At 40.9% G+C, this 15,923-nt stretch overlaps 1 protein-coding gene across 1 annotated transcript in view; it reads right to left on the bottom strand.

Annotated features, from left to right (window-relative positions):
- The window catches only part of LOC116710846 (potassium voltage-gated channel subfamily KQT member 1-like), a 185,066-nt gene that overhangs the window by 73,173 nt on the left and 95,970 nt on the right, over positions 1 to 15,923 (bottom strand). The window contains exons 13-16 of the mRNA XM_032550111.1: positions 10,761 to 10,836; positions 8,758 to 8,852; positions 7,214 to 7,254; positions 4,013 to 4,074 (exon numbers count right to left, since the gene is read on the bottom strand). Coding sequence (XP_032406002.1) covers positions 4,013 to 4,074; positions 7,214 to 7,254; positions 8,758 to 8,852; positions 10,761 to 10,836 — 274 coding nt within the window. The remainder of the gene's footprint in view (positions 1 to 4,012; positions 4,075 to 7,213; positions 7,255 to 8,757; positions 8,853 to 10,760; positions 10,837 to 15,923) is intronic.

The raw sequence follows: 15,923 nt of genomic DNA, 5'->3' as shown, positions 1-15,923 counted from the left end.
GTGAAACTGGTGATCACAAATTCTTTCTACAGGACAGGACAACGCTCCAGTCCTCTGACTGACTGGCTGACGTTTGAGACTTTACGCCGTTTCCGGGTTCTGAAATTTAATTCGACCAGGATTAAATTCAATTGAGTATCTGCCTTATGACTGAATTGCACACAAGGATACGCTTTTTGCGTCAACCTTTTTGTGCGTCTGTAAAAAACAAACCTATCAAGCAAGATAGTGGGCTTTCGGTGGAACTATGGAAACACGATGAGTGCTAAAAAAACCCCTCCAGATTCTCCAAATATGTAATCTTCAAAAACCAAAGCTAAAGAATGAGATCAACCTTTGTGTTTCTTGTAGAATTACAAGGATGACTAAACGGCTAAATGACTTCCAGTTGTTTCAAGTAAAAGATTTAATGTAGCTTACCTCTGAAGCACCATTACAAAAGCATATTTGGTCATCCAAATTAAAAGCACTTCCTTTAAAAATGATCCACAAATGCAACAGTCTCTCACATCGACTCACTGCTGACTTACTTCTCATAAAATGCTAATTTGAGTCTTTAGAGACTTGCAAGTAGCGTTTTTAAACATTTTTGACATTCTGCCAACAAGAAATACTTTTAATTTGAGCAATCAAATCAAATATTACTTCTTTAAGCAGAATGATGGAGAAAACATGAGATCCCACAGGGTGTGCCTAGTCAGTCCTGCTGAACCGAGATTTCACTAGCTAAAAAAACTTGAAGCTTGAAGACTGGTCTATTAACATTAACATGTTGGTTTTGTCCACTTATTTTTTACAGTGTAGATGGAGACATGGGTCAATAGGTTCGTACACCTGCTGCCCAAAGGAGAAAAGGACCCCCCCTCCCATCTGTGTAACAGGTGTGTCCCCCCCCCCCATAGGACCATCAAAACAAGAAATTCACATGAGCAGAAACGAAAGACGGGCAGTGGGTGGGCACTCCAGAGGAAAACAGTAATTATGAAGGTTTTATGGCTGACAGATTCTTGCAGCTGTTTTAGCGTTACACTTTGTGAAAGCCGGTTGTGGCACCAAAACAAATGAAGCTCTGATTAGAAGTCTTTTTTTTTTTTTTTTTTTTTTAAAAGATAATGTTCCTAAATTTACCCGTTTGTTTTGAAATTATGCTGGCTTCATGTCCGGATCGAAGGCGAGGATGAAGGAGGTGAAACGGGAGGTGCAGTGTCTTAGGTAGCTTCTAAACACAGGTTTGTGTTCCCAATCGGGAGACCGTGATTACAACATGACGGCCAACACCAGTGGGCTGTGACACAGTCTGAGGGAGGTCTTCAGGGCTTTCAATGTACATCGGTTCAAGATCATTAGTCCTCCCTCCAAAACAAAGACGTCTGGGAATGACTAACGCATGCAAACAGCCGTGGTAATGGGCGCATAGAGACGGTAAGGTATTTACCTTACCGTATCCAGGAAAGTGAGGGAAATCCTGAGCTGGCCAACTTGAATGGCTGCAGAATGCATTGTTCTATTGTATAGGAATTGTTTTCACCTCAGAATAACCTCATGTTGAGGTGAGCCTTACATTCAAAACATCAGAACCACGAGAGAAAACGGAATAAGCAGCAACGCAGCAGACTTAGAGTAAACAGGAGAAATCAGATCAGTCAGCATACAGGTGAAATGTCCGTCTTATGGAGTCACAGACAGTCTATGTAAAAGCTTAAGATGCTCCTTCAAACACAAAAACATTAAGCTTTCACTTACTGTAAAGATTAAATAAATAATCTAAGTAAAATGTGTTAAGAATGAACTCAAATACAGGATCGAATGAACATCGAATGTTTTACCTTTTTTATTCCTTTGACAAATTAATCGTGAACAATCAAATTTGGCCTATTTGACAATAAAAATATACAAAGAAACCTTTGATGTTAAAGTGGAAACTGATTTTTTACAAACATAATGAAACTTAAATAAAAAAAAAAAAGTGACATAAAATACATGATTGCATATATATTTACACCATTTAAAGTGACTGACCTAATTAAACAAAGGTCCAGCCGACTGGTGCTACTAATCTCACAGTGAGTGGAATGGAGGTCACTTGAGTGCAGTGGCTGTGTCCTGGCTGTAATGCAGAGTAATGCATAGAGTTAATCACTGGTCAATCAGTATTCCTGCTTGTCATTAAAGCATGAAAACAAAAGAACACAAAGCAAATCAGAGAAAATGTTACTGAAAAGTCATGGGATGGTTTTCATGTTGCATATTTTTATTTAATTGTCATTTTCTAGAAATCAGTTTTCACTTTGACATTATTACATTTGTTTTGTTGTAAAAGCAATAAAAAGGGAAGAGCTCCTAAAACCATACCGGTTTGGCTGGACGCCCAGATTTTGAAGTACAGTAAAACTGTAACTATTAAAATAATAGCCTTGACAGTCTATTTGCTTTTTGTCATAAATAAGACGGCGCTCAATATAACCATCTGATATTTTATCAAATGTTTGACATGCAATCTTGACGTAAGGTTGTCATCCAGCCAAATCCCCTAATATTTCTAGGGAAATGTTCTTAAGTTAGCATCTCCTCCGCGTGCAAAACCACAAATGCTATCTAGAGGTTTGGGAGCAACATTAATTTAGCTTTAATACAATTAAGAACAAGTATTAATTCAAATAGTGACGCCTGCTGGAGCTGGCAGGCGAATACAAGCTTATCAACTCGCTCCACAGAGCACAACCACATGAGCAAAATACGACGGTGTCATCAGCATAAAGGCGCGCTCAAACTGAAGAGACACGGTGATCCCAATGTTAATAATAACAAAGTAAAATAGCACAGGTTTAAATAGAGCCTCTAAAACTGCATGAAGGTTAATTACTCAACCAATTATCAGTAAGTCTGTTCAAGAACAGCTCATTTCACAATGCCAGAGTTAAAGCCAGACACATCTTCACTTAAGATATTATTGTCAACCAAATATTGCTTCAGATGAATATTTATATTTATTTCAGATTTTAGAATCCTGAAAAAAAAAATCAGAAAGTTGGGATATAGGCAGATTTAGTTTAAATTCGAGTTTAAAGGCTCGACATCTATAGGAGGACAACGGCGGCCTTAGTCTGGAGAGTCGGATAAAAAGTAAGGACAGTTCGCCTTTTTATGTTCCAAGAAGTAAAACTCCTCAATAGTAATAAAAACAGCTAAATCATTGTTGTTTCTTTAGTGAGCAAACAGTCATACTTTATGTATACATCCTCTCCTAATGTCCCTCCTTCTGTGTTGCGATATAGTTTCATGAAGACTGATGCATGGTGTTCTCAAGAGCAGCTCGAAGCCCCAATGTTGATATCTGATATCCAAAACAACGTTGGGCTGGGCAAACACCAACTTCCTCCTTTATTAACGGGCGGCTAATATCTTTTGCTTAGACTACTTGCTACAATCCAGACAAGATCTAATCTTCCTACTTGGCTGGTTCACGCGCTGGATGAAGTCCAGGGCATTTTCTCTCCTCCTTCCTGAGTTCCTCTCATCCACTATCAGGTCCACTTGAGAAGTCTTACTTTATAGCCTAATATTATCATCCCACGTGTTCCCTCCACCTCGGTTAGTATTCTTCAGGTTTGCCATAGAGAAAGCATCGTCCACTTAACAGGTCGTCTCAAGCAGCGGTGACATCACAATTCACTCTCTTCCTGCAAAAGCAGCCGCTGTGTTTTGGTTATGCCTCGCTGCAAAAGCTCCTCACTCTTTAGCTTCAGTTAAGATCTGGTCATCTATGTAGCAAAATTAAGCATATAATTCTTACAACAGCAGAATGGGTGGACCAATGTGACACAACAAGTTAAGAAAAAATAATAATGAGTGACAAATGCCGGTAAGGTCACGACATAAAACTCCACCACACTCACTCGTCCGACAGCATCGACAAGATGGCAAAATCAAATTAGTTCTCCGCTCCTGAACACCCAAAGTAATCTGATCAGTCTCGCTTAAAGTCAAAACACGCACACTGTGGCGTGCCTACCTTATCTTCCATTCTGATCATGCGTGCTCCAATGGTTGGGTACTCTTTATCTTCCCCCTTTCCTAGTGAATTGGAAGAAAAGGGGGGGGGGGGAAAAACATTCAGAAAACACTCGATAGCTTAACTAACGTTACTTGATGACAAATCCCAAGATAAACCTTGGCATTTATCCATAAGAGATGAAAGCAGATGTGGAGGCAGAATGCATTTGCGATTTGTTTTTATGGAGCTCGGAAGGCTCCGAACTGTAATTACCATCATCTCTTGGCACCAGTGAATGACAGGTAAGGGCATGCGAAATGAGTAGGAGGGCAGTAGGAGGAAGTACATTAAATAATTGATTGCTTACACAGGCTATAACTGAGTAGGACAGCTTGTTATTTCTGAAAAACTTAGGAACTGTAGAAATCAATTAATTACATTCACTCATACCGCCAAGGGACATATAAGGGACACTAGAGCCTGCAAAGGACCCCCTTTAAAAGTCCATTAAAATTGTCAACTTTGCATTAGAAGTGTCATTAGTTACTGAAAGACTCTACATGACAACAGTCGTAAACATTCCTAAAGACTCCTTCATGTTTATGAGAGGTGTTATGTCGTATTTATGACAGTGTCATGTCAGTCTTATGCACACACCATCAAATAAAGTGTTACTGAAACAATTAATGACATTGTTTTATGATCTGAAATAAATCAGTAGTGCATCCCAGTCTTTCTCTCTCTGACTGTATTCTCAATCCTCAACAGAAACTGACCACTTAAAATAGCCAAAGACAAAAACTAATGAGCTCTCAGCAGTTATATATACACCTGTCTTTGTGGGTTCACAACACAGATAAATACCCTGTTACAGGTAGATAAGGGTTCATAAAACGTTGATAAACTAATATCATTCCTTGGCGATTTAATCTTCAGGATGGCAGCAGTCAGCTGTGGTCTTAGCCCCTCCCAGATTAGCTGTTAGCTAGTAATTTGTTTAGCTAATTTGGATTTAAACAAAACGAAGAGCAAGCAAGAGTTCGGCCTCACAGGTAACACACTAACCTCACTTTAAGAATTCTGAACTCTTGGGCGTGCTGTGGTGGCGTAGGGCAGTGGTCCCCAACCCCGGGTCCGCGGACCAATTGGTACCGGGTCGCGCAAGAAATAATTAAAATTTACGTTTTATGTATTATTTGAGTCTGGAGGATCTTTTATTTTGAAAATCCTTTAACCGGATTCTCTCGGTTACGTCTTGCATGCCAACGTTGAGCCCACAAGCAGCAAGAGATCAGATGTGTTTGGAAAGTTTCTTTGCGAAGGGAAAAAGGCCCAGAGAAGAGACAGGAGAATGGATTTATCCCGGTAGGTGATTCCCACATTCCAAGCCCGCTCTGCGGCTCGTTAATGAGGCAATGAAGCTTCAAACTGCTTCGCCACGTAGAGACTAAACACCCTTTGCTCAAGCAACACTTCTGGTGTCATTGTCTCTCATCTCTCCCAGATGGACCGTCTGGTTGCAGAGAAACGAGCTCAGGGCTCCCATTGATTTGTCGTTATCGTGAGTTAAAATTTTCACGAAAGTAAAATGTTCGTTTTTGTGGCGCATCTGTGTCTTATTTTGAAGGGATATGTAAATGTTACCATAGCGACCAGAGTCAGAGAGCGTTAGGGCAGTGGTCGAGACGAGATTAGAGGAGTAGAGCCTGTGAGTCTTAGGTCTGGTTCACACGCCACAATTTAAGGATTGTCGGACGATTTTCCAAACTTCTGTGACCACAGAGCCGATAAAAGTCCAACAGGTTCGGTCGGTTCGTGTGTCCAGCCACACGGCAGGAGCAACACACCACACAAGAACCGATTCCACTCATGAACATCCCAGAAGAAAATCCTGTAAAACCCCCAACATACCAAACAGGAATTTAGATAATCAAACACGGAATGACGATGTAGAAGCAGCAGTGATAGTTTGTGGCTCATTTTAAGCAATAAAAAAGAAAAGGCGTTTGATAAAAGATGGCGGGAGCAGCCGCTCTATTTGCTGCACTATGATTTGGAGGTGAGTTATGTTTTTTCGTAGTTAACATCTTTAACTGAATAAACATAACCACATATAATAAACATGTCTAAAAATGGCCTTTACATATAGTAATAAACATTTCCACATATCACTTCCGATGTCCACCGGACTCTCAGATTCCCCTCTGTTCTTACGTCACGGCGCTTTCTGATTGGCTACCTGTCACATTCAACAGGCTGCGTTCTCGCTCCCAGTCAGGGAAAAAAACCCCAAAGGTTGAGATAATCGGGCCAAGATAATGTTGAATGTGCCCGATTTTAGATCGGACATATTCAACACAGCACTCACTGCAGGACGTTGTAAGATCGTCGTAAAGGGAAAATCGGGGCCAAAAAAAAAAAAAAGGCTTTAGCGGGAACACCAACATGCAGAAGCATTATCTGACGGTTCCTGCCCCCCCGGGCCGCAGCAAAATTGCCAAGTCTTGACCGGTCCGCGGTAATAAAAAGGTTGGGGACCACTGGCGTAGGGGTTAGCGCGACCCATATTTGGAGGCCTTGAGTCCTTGACGCGGCCGTCACGGGTTCGACTCCTGGACCCGACGATATTTGCCGCATGTCTTCCCCCCTCTACTTCCTCCTTTCCTGTCAGCCTACATTCATATAAGGGACACTAGAGCCCACAAAAAGACCCCTGGAAGGGTAAAATAAAATTCTGAACTCTTTAATTTTTGTTAACTTTATTAGCATTGCATGTTTGGTCATATCAACACATTTCGTGTTGGATCAAGAAGCTACCGTTTCACCTTTAGCTTTGCTCCTGTTCAGTTTAGGTTTTGTTTTTCTCTGGTCAGCAGCGACGTTAGTCGACAAGGAAGCTCCAGTAGCAGTCGATGCAACCGATGGGACCGCTTAGACAGTTTGAAAGTAATGTAACAAACGAGTGTTTGTAAGTCGTCTGACAGGAATTTACGCAGAGGTGCCAATAAATGGCGGCACACGGTCCAACGAGCCAAATTCAAGCGCTTATAAACACAAAAACACACATCCAAACAGCCGTGAGCGCAAACATTACGGTCCTGTCATTCTCTTGTATTTAGTCTGGTGGTGCTTGAGCATGTGTGAGTTATAAACACAGAGGTGGAGTGAGGAGTGATGGTTGTCCGTCTGTCAGATCCAGCCTTTTTCTTTGGTGTTTACCTGGCAAAAACATTCCTGGCTTCCCGAGGGTGCCATCCAGCCTGACGGAGAGCAGATAAAAACAGAGAAAAGTTAAAAACAGATGCAGCTGAGATTAATCTGGCTGGACAGCTTGTTATGGTAACTGTTAAACAAGGAAGAAACACAAGACAAACCGATTCATCTTTACACGAAAATACAGTAATGAAGTGCAGTAGAAATCCTCCCTACCCTACAGAGGGGATCTGAAAATCGAAGTGAGTAAATAACATATTATTTAACAGCTTCAGCAAACTCGCTTCACTGTTTCTTTTAAGCTAATTATTTTAATAATAGGCGATTGTGGTGCAGTCAGTGGTAGCTTTTTATGAGTCGGTCTGGCACTTAATGTAAAACATCAGAATAATTATTTTGAACTCTACTCAAAGTGTCAACAAGCTTTTGCCTTATTTATCATGGCTTCCTGTTTGAAACTTAACATTTATGGGATCACTAACAAAGATTGTCAGTGACATTGTCATTTATCAAAACATTAAAGATACAACAAAATATGCCAAAAACTGTGAAGACATATTCAGTAAAAGTTTTTACATTTCTTACTACTCAGGTCATTGTTTCTTTTATATCTCATCTGTGTTGTTTTCCAAAAGTATTTTGGGATTTTTTTTGTCTTAAATTGATATTATTATTCCGTCTCTTAATATTACGCCGAAACATCCTCCATCTTACAAACAAGTGCGGAAAAAATAAAACTTTAGTTGATGTTTATTAATTCAGCCATGGTTAAAGATAACATAAGAAATAACATTGCCATAATTATTGACCTCAAACCACACTAAGCATTTTTTTTGATTGTTCACTTTAAAGCTGCAGTATGCAACTTTTATTTTAAAAACTGTTTTTTTTTTTGCTCTTTTTACATATTTGTTCAAATTTCACAGTGTGGTGTCGGTACAGTATGAGACATTTCATCCATGAAAATATGGAGCTTCTCCATCTCCTCCCAGCGCTATCTGCAGAAATACACCACTCAGTCAGAAACAACCAATCAGAGTCAGGAGGAGGGTCTTAGGCCTGTCAATCATGCTTGAATACACGCTTTCCAAAATTTCTCTAGAAAAATAATGATTGACGATTTTGATGATTGCATTTAACAAAATGTAACGTTTATTGCTTGTTTCATAATTGCAAAACACTTTGACCTGCCTTGTTGATGAAATGTGCTTTAAAAATAAACTTGACTAAGTTCCCGTAGCAGCCATCTTTTTCATGTGTCGTTTTTTTTTTTTTTTTTTACATTTTCATCATGAGTGCCAGCATTGTGATGCTTGCTGTAAAGAAATTTTACATTTTTCTTTCCAAAAAGGAGAACTTTACTGTTCCCATTGAATATATTTACGAGAGCGACAGTAAGCTGTACTCACAACATATATTTTGTCATTGTTTACATGACTTTAAACATTTGTTTTTACTATAAAATATCGAGGAAACATGCTAAAAATTCATGCAAAGATCTATAGGGTATCAGAATAAGAAACGGGACAACACAAAGTCGAGGCGTCCACCTTCTCTGCAGCTCCTTGATGCGAACCATCATGTTGAGGTGACCCTGGGAATACTGCTCGATCACGTCTCGCACATCATAGGGCTTCCGAGCTTGCTGCGGATCCGCACACGCACACGCACAAGAAAAACACACGCGCACACACACGGTGGGACACAAAGCCATTGTCAATCACAACCTCTTGTTGCTCGGTCCCCTGAAAACATCCCCCAGCCCCCGTGGGTGCAAAGAGTTCATTGTGAGCTCAATGTGTGTTTTGTGTGTGCGTGAGCACGCATGCGTGTGCACATATATGCCTGCGCGCGTGGGCGTGTGTGTGTGCGCACAGAGAGGCGCATGGTCATGTAGAGAGCAATCCTGTTAAGGTCCTTTCACAGCTTTGTGTGGTGTGACGTTGACACAGGGGGTATCAGAATGAACTCAGTGAACCCTTTAGGGTATCCCTGCTAGACACACTATAGTCTGTACAGCTGAGATCACTTAGCCCGTAATTGGAAACATGCAGAACACCTGAAAAAAACACGGCCATAGAAACTGATAGGGAACTTTTACTAACTTTTACTACAGATAAATATGTTTAATAGCACATGTTGCTGCAGGGTTTTCTTAAAGATTTGAAAAAGATAACAATACATGGAGGTTTCACAACTGTAGGGCCATGCACTGCTGTAGTTTTATAGGTTCATATGATGAATGCATTATGACCATAAACACAGACAGGCTACTCTTTCACAAATTAGAACTTTATGCTGAATTACTGAACCCTACAAGAGACAAAACATAACAAAAGACACTTTCTACAATATCTCTGGAAAAGTTTACAAGATCCAAGTTTAGCAAGTTCCAGTGAAATTTGTGCAAGTTAATTTTGTGAGATCAACTAAAAGTTTTTGCAAGATTCTAAGTTTCTCCGGCGAATTCAGGCAAAGGTTTTTACAAAACTCCAAGTTACTTCAGCAAGTTCCAGCAAAACACTGTGAGAGCCTACAAACGTTTAGCAAGATTCCAGGTTTCTTCAGCAAATTCAAGGAAGGATATTTGTAAGATTTGTAAGATTGTTTTTGTGAGATCCTGCTAAGGTTTTTGGAAGAGTCCAAGTCACTTTAGCAAGTTCCAGTGAATGTTTTCTGGGAACCCAACTTGTTTTTGTGAGATCCTGTATAAGTTGTGCTAAAGGCCAAGATGCACTTGCAAGATCTTATGAAGGGTTTGCTAGACCAGTGACGGTTCTGGAGAGTCTGAGTTACTTTTACAAGATAGAGCACAAATTTAGCAAAACCTCAAGTTACTTTTGAACCCCCCCAATTTTATGCAAAGGGTTTTCAGAAACAATTTGCAAGAACCCTTAGTGAATTCTGCAAAGGTTTAGGAAAACCCTGAGTGACTTTAGTGAAATTCAGGAAAAGCTTTACGATGTCACACAAATGTTTTTGCCTTTTTTATTTTTTTTGCAAGAGTATCTAGCTGGAGACCATTTGGAAACCCTACACTGTAAATACTGTAAGTACCTCCTCTGCCGGAAGTTGAAATGTTAGAGAATATCCTGTAGTTTCCTGTTATTATCTTAACTCCATTGCTGTGAAAATAACAAAAATTTAAACTAACATATTGGAAATTGGAGAGGATTTATGTAATTTATAAGTGAGCTACTGATTTACACATGATGATTTTTTGTAATACAGTTAATTAGATATTTATATCATATTGAGACTTTTGTGCATGTTTCTTTTATTTGGACATCAGAAGAGTGGCATCATTGAATAGTTTTCATAAAGTCACATTTTTCAGAAGAAGATTCTCTGTTCTTGCAAGAAGAAAACTTTTACTGGATCTTGTTTTTTATTATTATTTCTCAAATGTCTCTAGTGGGGCTCAGTATTTGGACACAAACACACTCCTCTTCCTCTTCATGCATAATCCACTGCTTCCACTCAGAATATGACCTTCTCATCTGCCATTCCTCTGACTCCGTTTCCCCCTCTCAGGATTTCTTTTTCATATTACCTGAAATTTCCTCCTGGCCACGAAGTACTGCATTCTGCGCAGGACTTTCACAGCAGACCTCTGGGCATGGGATAACCTGGGATGAAAAATGAGACGGAATAAGGTTACAAAACAAGAGACCGTCGCTCAGCAAGAGCTCAGGTGTGAAATTAAGATGAAAAGTAAATGCACACTTGGGTTCGATTTGAGTATATCTTGCTGCGATTTAAGCGTCTGCAGGTATTTCATGAACTGTGCAACGGCGAGACGCATTAAATGTGGGTCTGACGCGTGACTAAGCAACATGAGGATAAAAGTACTGTGCGCACTGCAGCTAACGCCTCCTCATCCCGCTCATTGAACCTGACCTGTAGGTCACGGCATTAAATCTGCAACTTTATGCAGAGTGAAAGAGAAGCAAAACAGATTCCATCTGCACCGCAAAAGTTCCAAAAAACATAAGTCCCTCAGGTCAGAGCCGCACATCTGTGTCAACACGAAAGACAGCCCAATGCTGGGGTTCTGTGGAGCACTGAAGTTAAAACTAGTGGATGTAAACAACACACACACACACAGGCCGTCATACTTGCATGCCACGATGGCTTCCTTGCATGCAATTCAGTTTGTTTTTTCAACAGAGGACCGTTTGGCTTACTTGTACAGTATGTGCAATAAGCCTCATGCTGAACAGAAGGGGAAAAAGTAAAATGTGATGTAAAAGACTGTACAACACATCAGGCGTTACGAAAGCTGCACAGAGCTGCATAATTGGACGAATTCCAGTTTCATTTGCCCTGAAACTCAAATGTAAAATCTCTTTCAGATCAGTCAGAACCAATGAGCAGTGACTATGCATCCGGTCATTATGCAGACTGATAACAATGCTCTTCAGTGTTGGCACAATTACCGAGTGAGGATTTAAAAGTTAGCGAGTCAAGACGGTTCATTTATATTGTGACAGGAAAGAAGCAGCGTTGCCAATTTTGAGAGGACGTTGCTACAGTTAGTGGCAACAAAATCATCCCACCATCACTCCTTGGTCAAAAATGTGCAACTATTTTGCTGCTGGTGTGAAAGACATTCGGAGACGCTGGTGTGAAAGCCTTGTCACTAACAAATTTTACTGGATGATGAATTTTCCAAGAAATCACTGGGTTCATACCGTCATTTTGTGACCGTTTTCAAGTAACATAGTGGCGTAATAACTCAAGTTCGCCATCTAAAAAACTAAGTAAGCGTTCATTCTGACCAGAACACTCCACACTGGAACTGGAAATAATTTTGAGGTTTTAAACTGTGTCATGGAACATGCTAGAGTTACAGAAAAATATACAATCTCTAGGATATACACACAGAGAGTGCTGTTTCAGTAATGCTAAACATGCTAAACGCTAACATAAGATACTAAAGCCCTTTCCTCACAGCTATAGCACTGAGAATGAAAAATAGCACGTTAAATATATATATATGTACAGTAAGTATATATTAATACACCTAATAAATGAGTGGGTAAGTGTGTTTGAGGTGCTCGTAGGTTTTCCTTGTGTCTGCAGGTGGAGTGACGTTCCGCTCCATTGAAAAGCACCTCCAGCTGTAAATGAATAACCTCATTCTTGTGTTAAAGCCTGTGCTTTGTATACATGTGCGTCTCCGCGCTGTCGTGCACGCCTCTCACGCAACGCGCCGGTCGCAGCAGACACACACACGCACACGCACGCCAAGCTGACACAAGGAAACACATGGCTTCCACCCTCCGCCCCAAATAAGGTCTTCTGTGGAGTCAACAAGTCGCTTTGAGGTCTTAATTAGGGCAAAGGGGACGACAAAAAGACTCGAGAAACAATATGTTGACCGCGGACCATAAAACGCAAACATCAAAGAGCGATGGGTCACACGGGTTTTTCTTTTTTTGAGGAAAATACACTCAAACAATACCAAACATAAAGAGGCGGAGGCCCTAATTTGGAAAAAAAAAAAGAAAGAAAAAAAAAAGACGCTGACCACCCACTCCTCGCTCTTTTCTGTGTCGACAGTGAGAGATATGTGTGTTGTCTTTCTTGCGTTCTGTGTGACTTGGACATTCTGGTGTTATTGGTGGGGGAGCGGAGGAGGGGGGGGGGGGGGGGGGGGGGGGGGACATGTGTAGGAAACAAAAAACATGTGGGGCTCGGATGCTTGTACAACTCCCTCCTCGCCCTCCTCCCACTTCCTGCAAATCAAACAAATGCACACACATGTTTGGAGGACAAGTGTGATAAAACGAGAACGCTGAGCGGGTCTGGTCTACCGCGCCGACTCCAGCGCACATTTGGCGCGCAGAGAAACCAAACAAGTCCCGGGTCTCTGTGCCGCAACAACTGCTGACTAGGCGTCTTTAGCCATCGCCCCGAGCCTCCGTGTTTGTTCGTTCGCGTTGCAGAAGGTTCGATCCGCAGACATGGGTTGAGCCGGCGGAGCTCAGACTTTCCCCCCTACATTGACTCCAATATACCTCCCACTGTTCTGGTTCAGGGTAGCGTTCTGTATTTTAATGCACAGGATTAAACCACCGTCCTCAGCTCCCGTCTCTGTAGACACACTATTTTTCATCTGGTCCAATGTGGAAGTCATCTCTAAGCTAGGTAGCCGCTACCGCTCTTAATTATCCCCAAAAAACTGTGACTGATTTACCCCCATGGCTTCTTCTTGACCCCCTCCTCCTCCCGTTTTTAATATGTTTTCTCCTTTTTCATTTTCAGATGGTCACTTTGGAGATCTCCGAGTTGTCAGTGGCAACTCTCTCCATTCCCTCACCCCCTCCAAAAGCCCCGGGCTCTCTTTTTGGCAGTGGACCGTCAAATATCCTGTGCTTCCATGGTGCACAGCAATAACCTTAGAAACAAGCAGCCTCAGACATCAGTGTGCAACGGTCAGGGCCCAGAAAGACTGCCGAAGTGTGTTTGTCTCTGCGCCGATGTGTCTGTGACAGATGAACCTGATAGCTGGTGCTTTGGTCTGTCAGAGAGACGTGCTTTTTCTCTCTGTTCTTCACAAAATTAGGCAGCTTTCCATCATATCTTTGGGAGATAAGAACTGTTTGCTTTAAGTGAAGAAATGCCAGAGGGTGACGTGGCAAGCACAAAAGCTGGAGACATATCCTAACAGATTAATGGCAACGTGGATCTGAAATAAGTAAGACAGATGATATTATAGCCTGAAGGTGAAAAATAACAATAAAGTGGAAATAAAAAAACAGCTTTGCACATCTAGAGACTTTGTTCTGTTTTATTTTTTGACCGTTTGTCTTTGGAAAATAGCTCATGTTTGGTCAGATTTGATGGAGAGAATTTGCATATAGCGTTTCAAGTTAATTCTTAACTGGACTTGGGTGTGTACTTTGACTGATCCACTTAAATATGCTTTGATCTCGGGCTGGTGGAGCAAGAGTAACAGATGGAAGCACTCCTTTGTACCCACAGCAATAGGATCTCCATGTTTGTGAGTTTTTAAATTCCACCGTATATGTTTATGAATTGCTGCTTGTGTGCTTTGTATGTTTGTAACGTTGTCTGTGAGTTTTTTTTGTTGTTTTTGTATGTTCGAAATGCCTGGATGCAAAACCTATTCCCTCCCTGAAAGTGAATAACGATACTGAAAGATGCTGGACTAACAATATCAATACCTGTCGTGATAGATTCATGATCAAGATCAATAGAAAATACTCTAAATGTGTGAGTAGTGGGGTCCTTTGTACTTGATAAAACGCTACACAATTGCAAGCCAATTACCATAACTCATTCACTCTTTTTGGTTACCTAGCAACAATCTGTTGTGTAACATGCGCAGCAGCAGTTTCATGTTGTAGCGGACGATTTTAATATGACAAACGGTCAAATAAAAGTTACAGATATACAATGTTTTTACAGGTCGTTTCCTCAGCTTTTTTATGATCTCATTTGGATTGTAAAAACCTAAACAAAACAAAACAAAACAACAACAAAAAAAACTTCCATACAGGGTGATGCTGCTGTTTAACAAAAGGCTTTCATTCAGTATCCACTGAATAGCCATGAATAGTCTGATCGGGACATACGTGGAGCATTAGGAGTCACCAAGCCACATCAAAGTCCAGCGCCCCCGTTTGATGTATGCGACCGCAAGCACACAAAAGACGAGAAATATTGTACGCTCAGTATTAAGTGTGCTGCATTGTACTCTCAAACCTGCAAAAGAGCGAAGTTGCAAAAGAACGACGGCAAATAAAATGGAATCTTATAAAACATCAACATCCAACAACAAAGAAAAAAAGAAATAAAATCAGTACAAATCCTGTTGTTTTAATGAGACAGAAAATCAGAGGAGATCAAAACTCCGTCCTAACACACAGACTAAACACTGCAGGGAGGTGCACAACTAACAAAAAGAGCTAATTACTGCTGAATTCCTCCCGACTCTGTGCTCCACATTGCGTGAAGACGAGAGTGATGATGAGAGATCCAGATGCAAAACTCCGAAATCTCATGCTTCAACTCATGTTTTACTAGAAGTACCTGATTTAGTCAGAATAAAAGTGACGCTAAAATAAGAAGAAATGTATGCTGTCGAGGGATTTGCTTGCATTAAAACAGTAAAAGATCAGTGTGTGACAATGGTTTCCATGGAGATAAAACTAGTAAAATATGAGGTTTAGTGTTACAGAGCGGAGACGGAGACAGAGCTTAAAGAGAAGGGCGTGGAGTTAAGTTATCCTCTAAGTGGGACCTAATTAGAGAGATGGAGCGCTGGATAATTTGGTGGTTATTACCCCCATGTTAGACTTTCTGGTCTAAATGTCATGCCTAGTCTGTGCCAGTAACTTCTTTTTTTTACTACTTGGTGATAATCTCACGTGTTATCCCCCCCATTAATTTGGCTCCTTTTTATTCAGGTTGCTAAGTTGGTGGTCTGGCGCTGACTTCAGTCCTGATGTAAGGACTTAAGATGCAGCTAGCCATTAGACCACATCCAGGATTTAAAACCAGTCAGACCCATCAACTGCAAATGCACTCCCACACCTGTCTCTTATTACAGATTAGAGATAATTAAGGCTCTGGAAGTACTTCATCTGGACTGAAAAGAAGAAAAAAATTACTTCTGCAAACTGAGGTGGAATACTGAAGTTAATTACAGCAACAACTAGAACATGTCTCTTTAACTTAATCTGTC

This window comes from Xiphophorus hellerii, chromosome 2, assembly GCF_003331165.1.
Source record: "Xiphophorus hellerii strain 12219 chromosome 2, Xiphophorus_hellerii-4.1, whole genome shotgun sequence".
NCBI lineage: Eukaryota > Metazoa > Chordata > Actinopteri > Cyprinodontiformes > Poeciliidae > Xiphophorus > Xiphophorus hellerii.
This window is presented reverse-complemented; position numbering and strand designations above follow the sequence as displayed.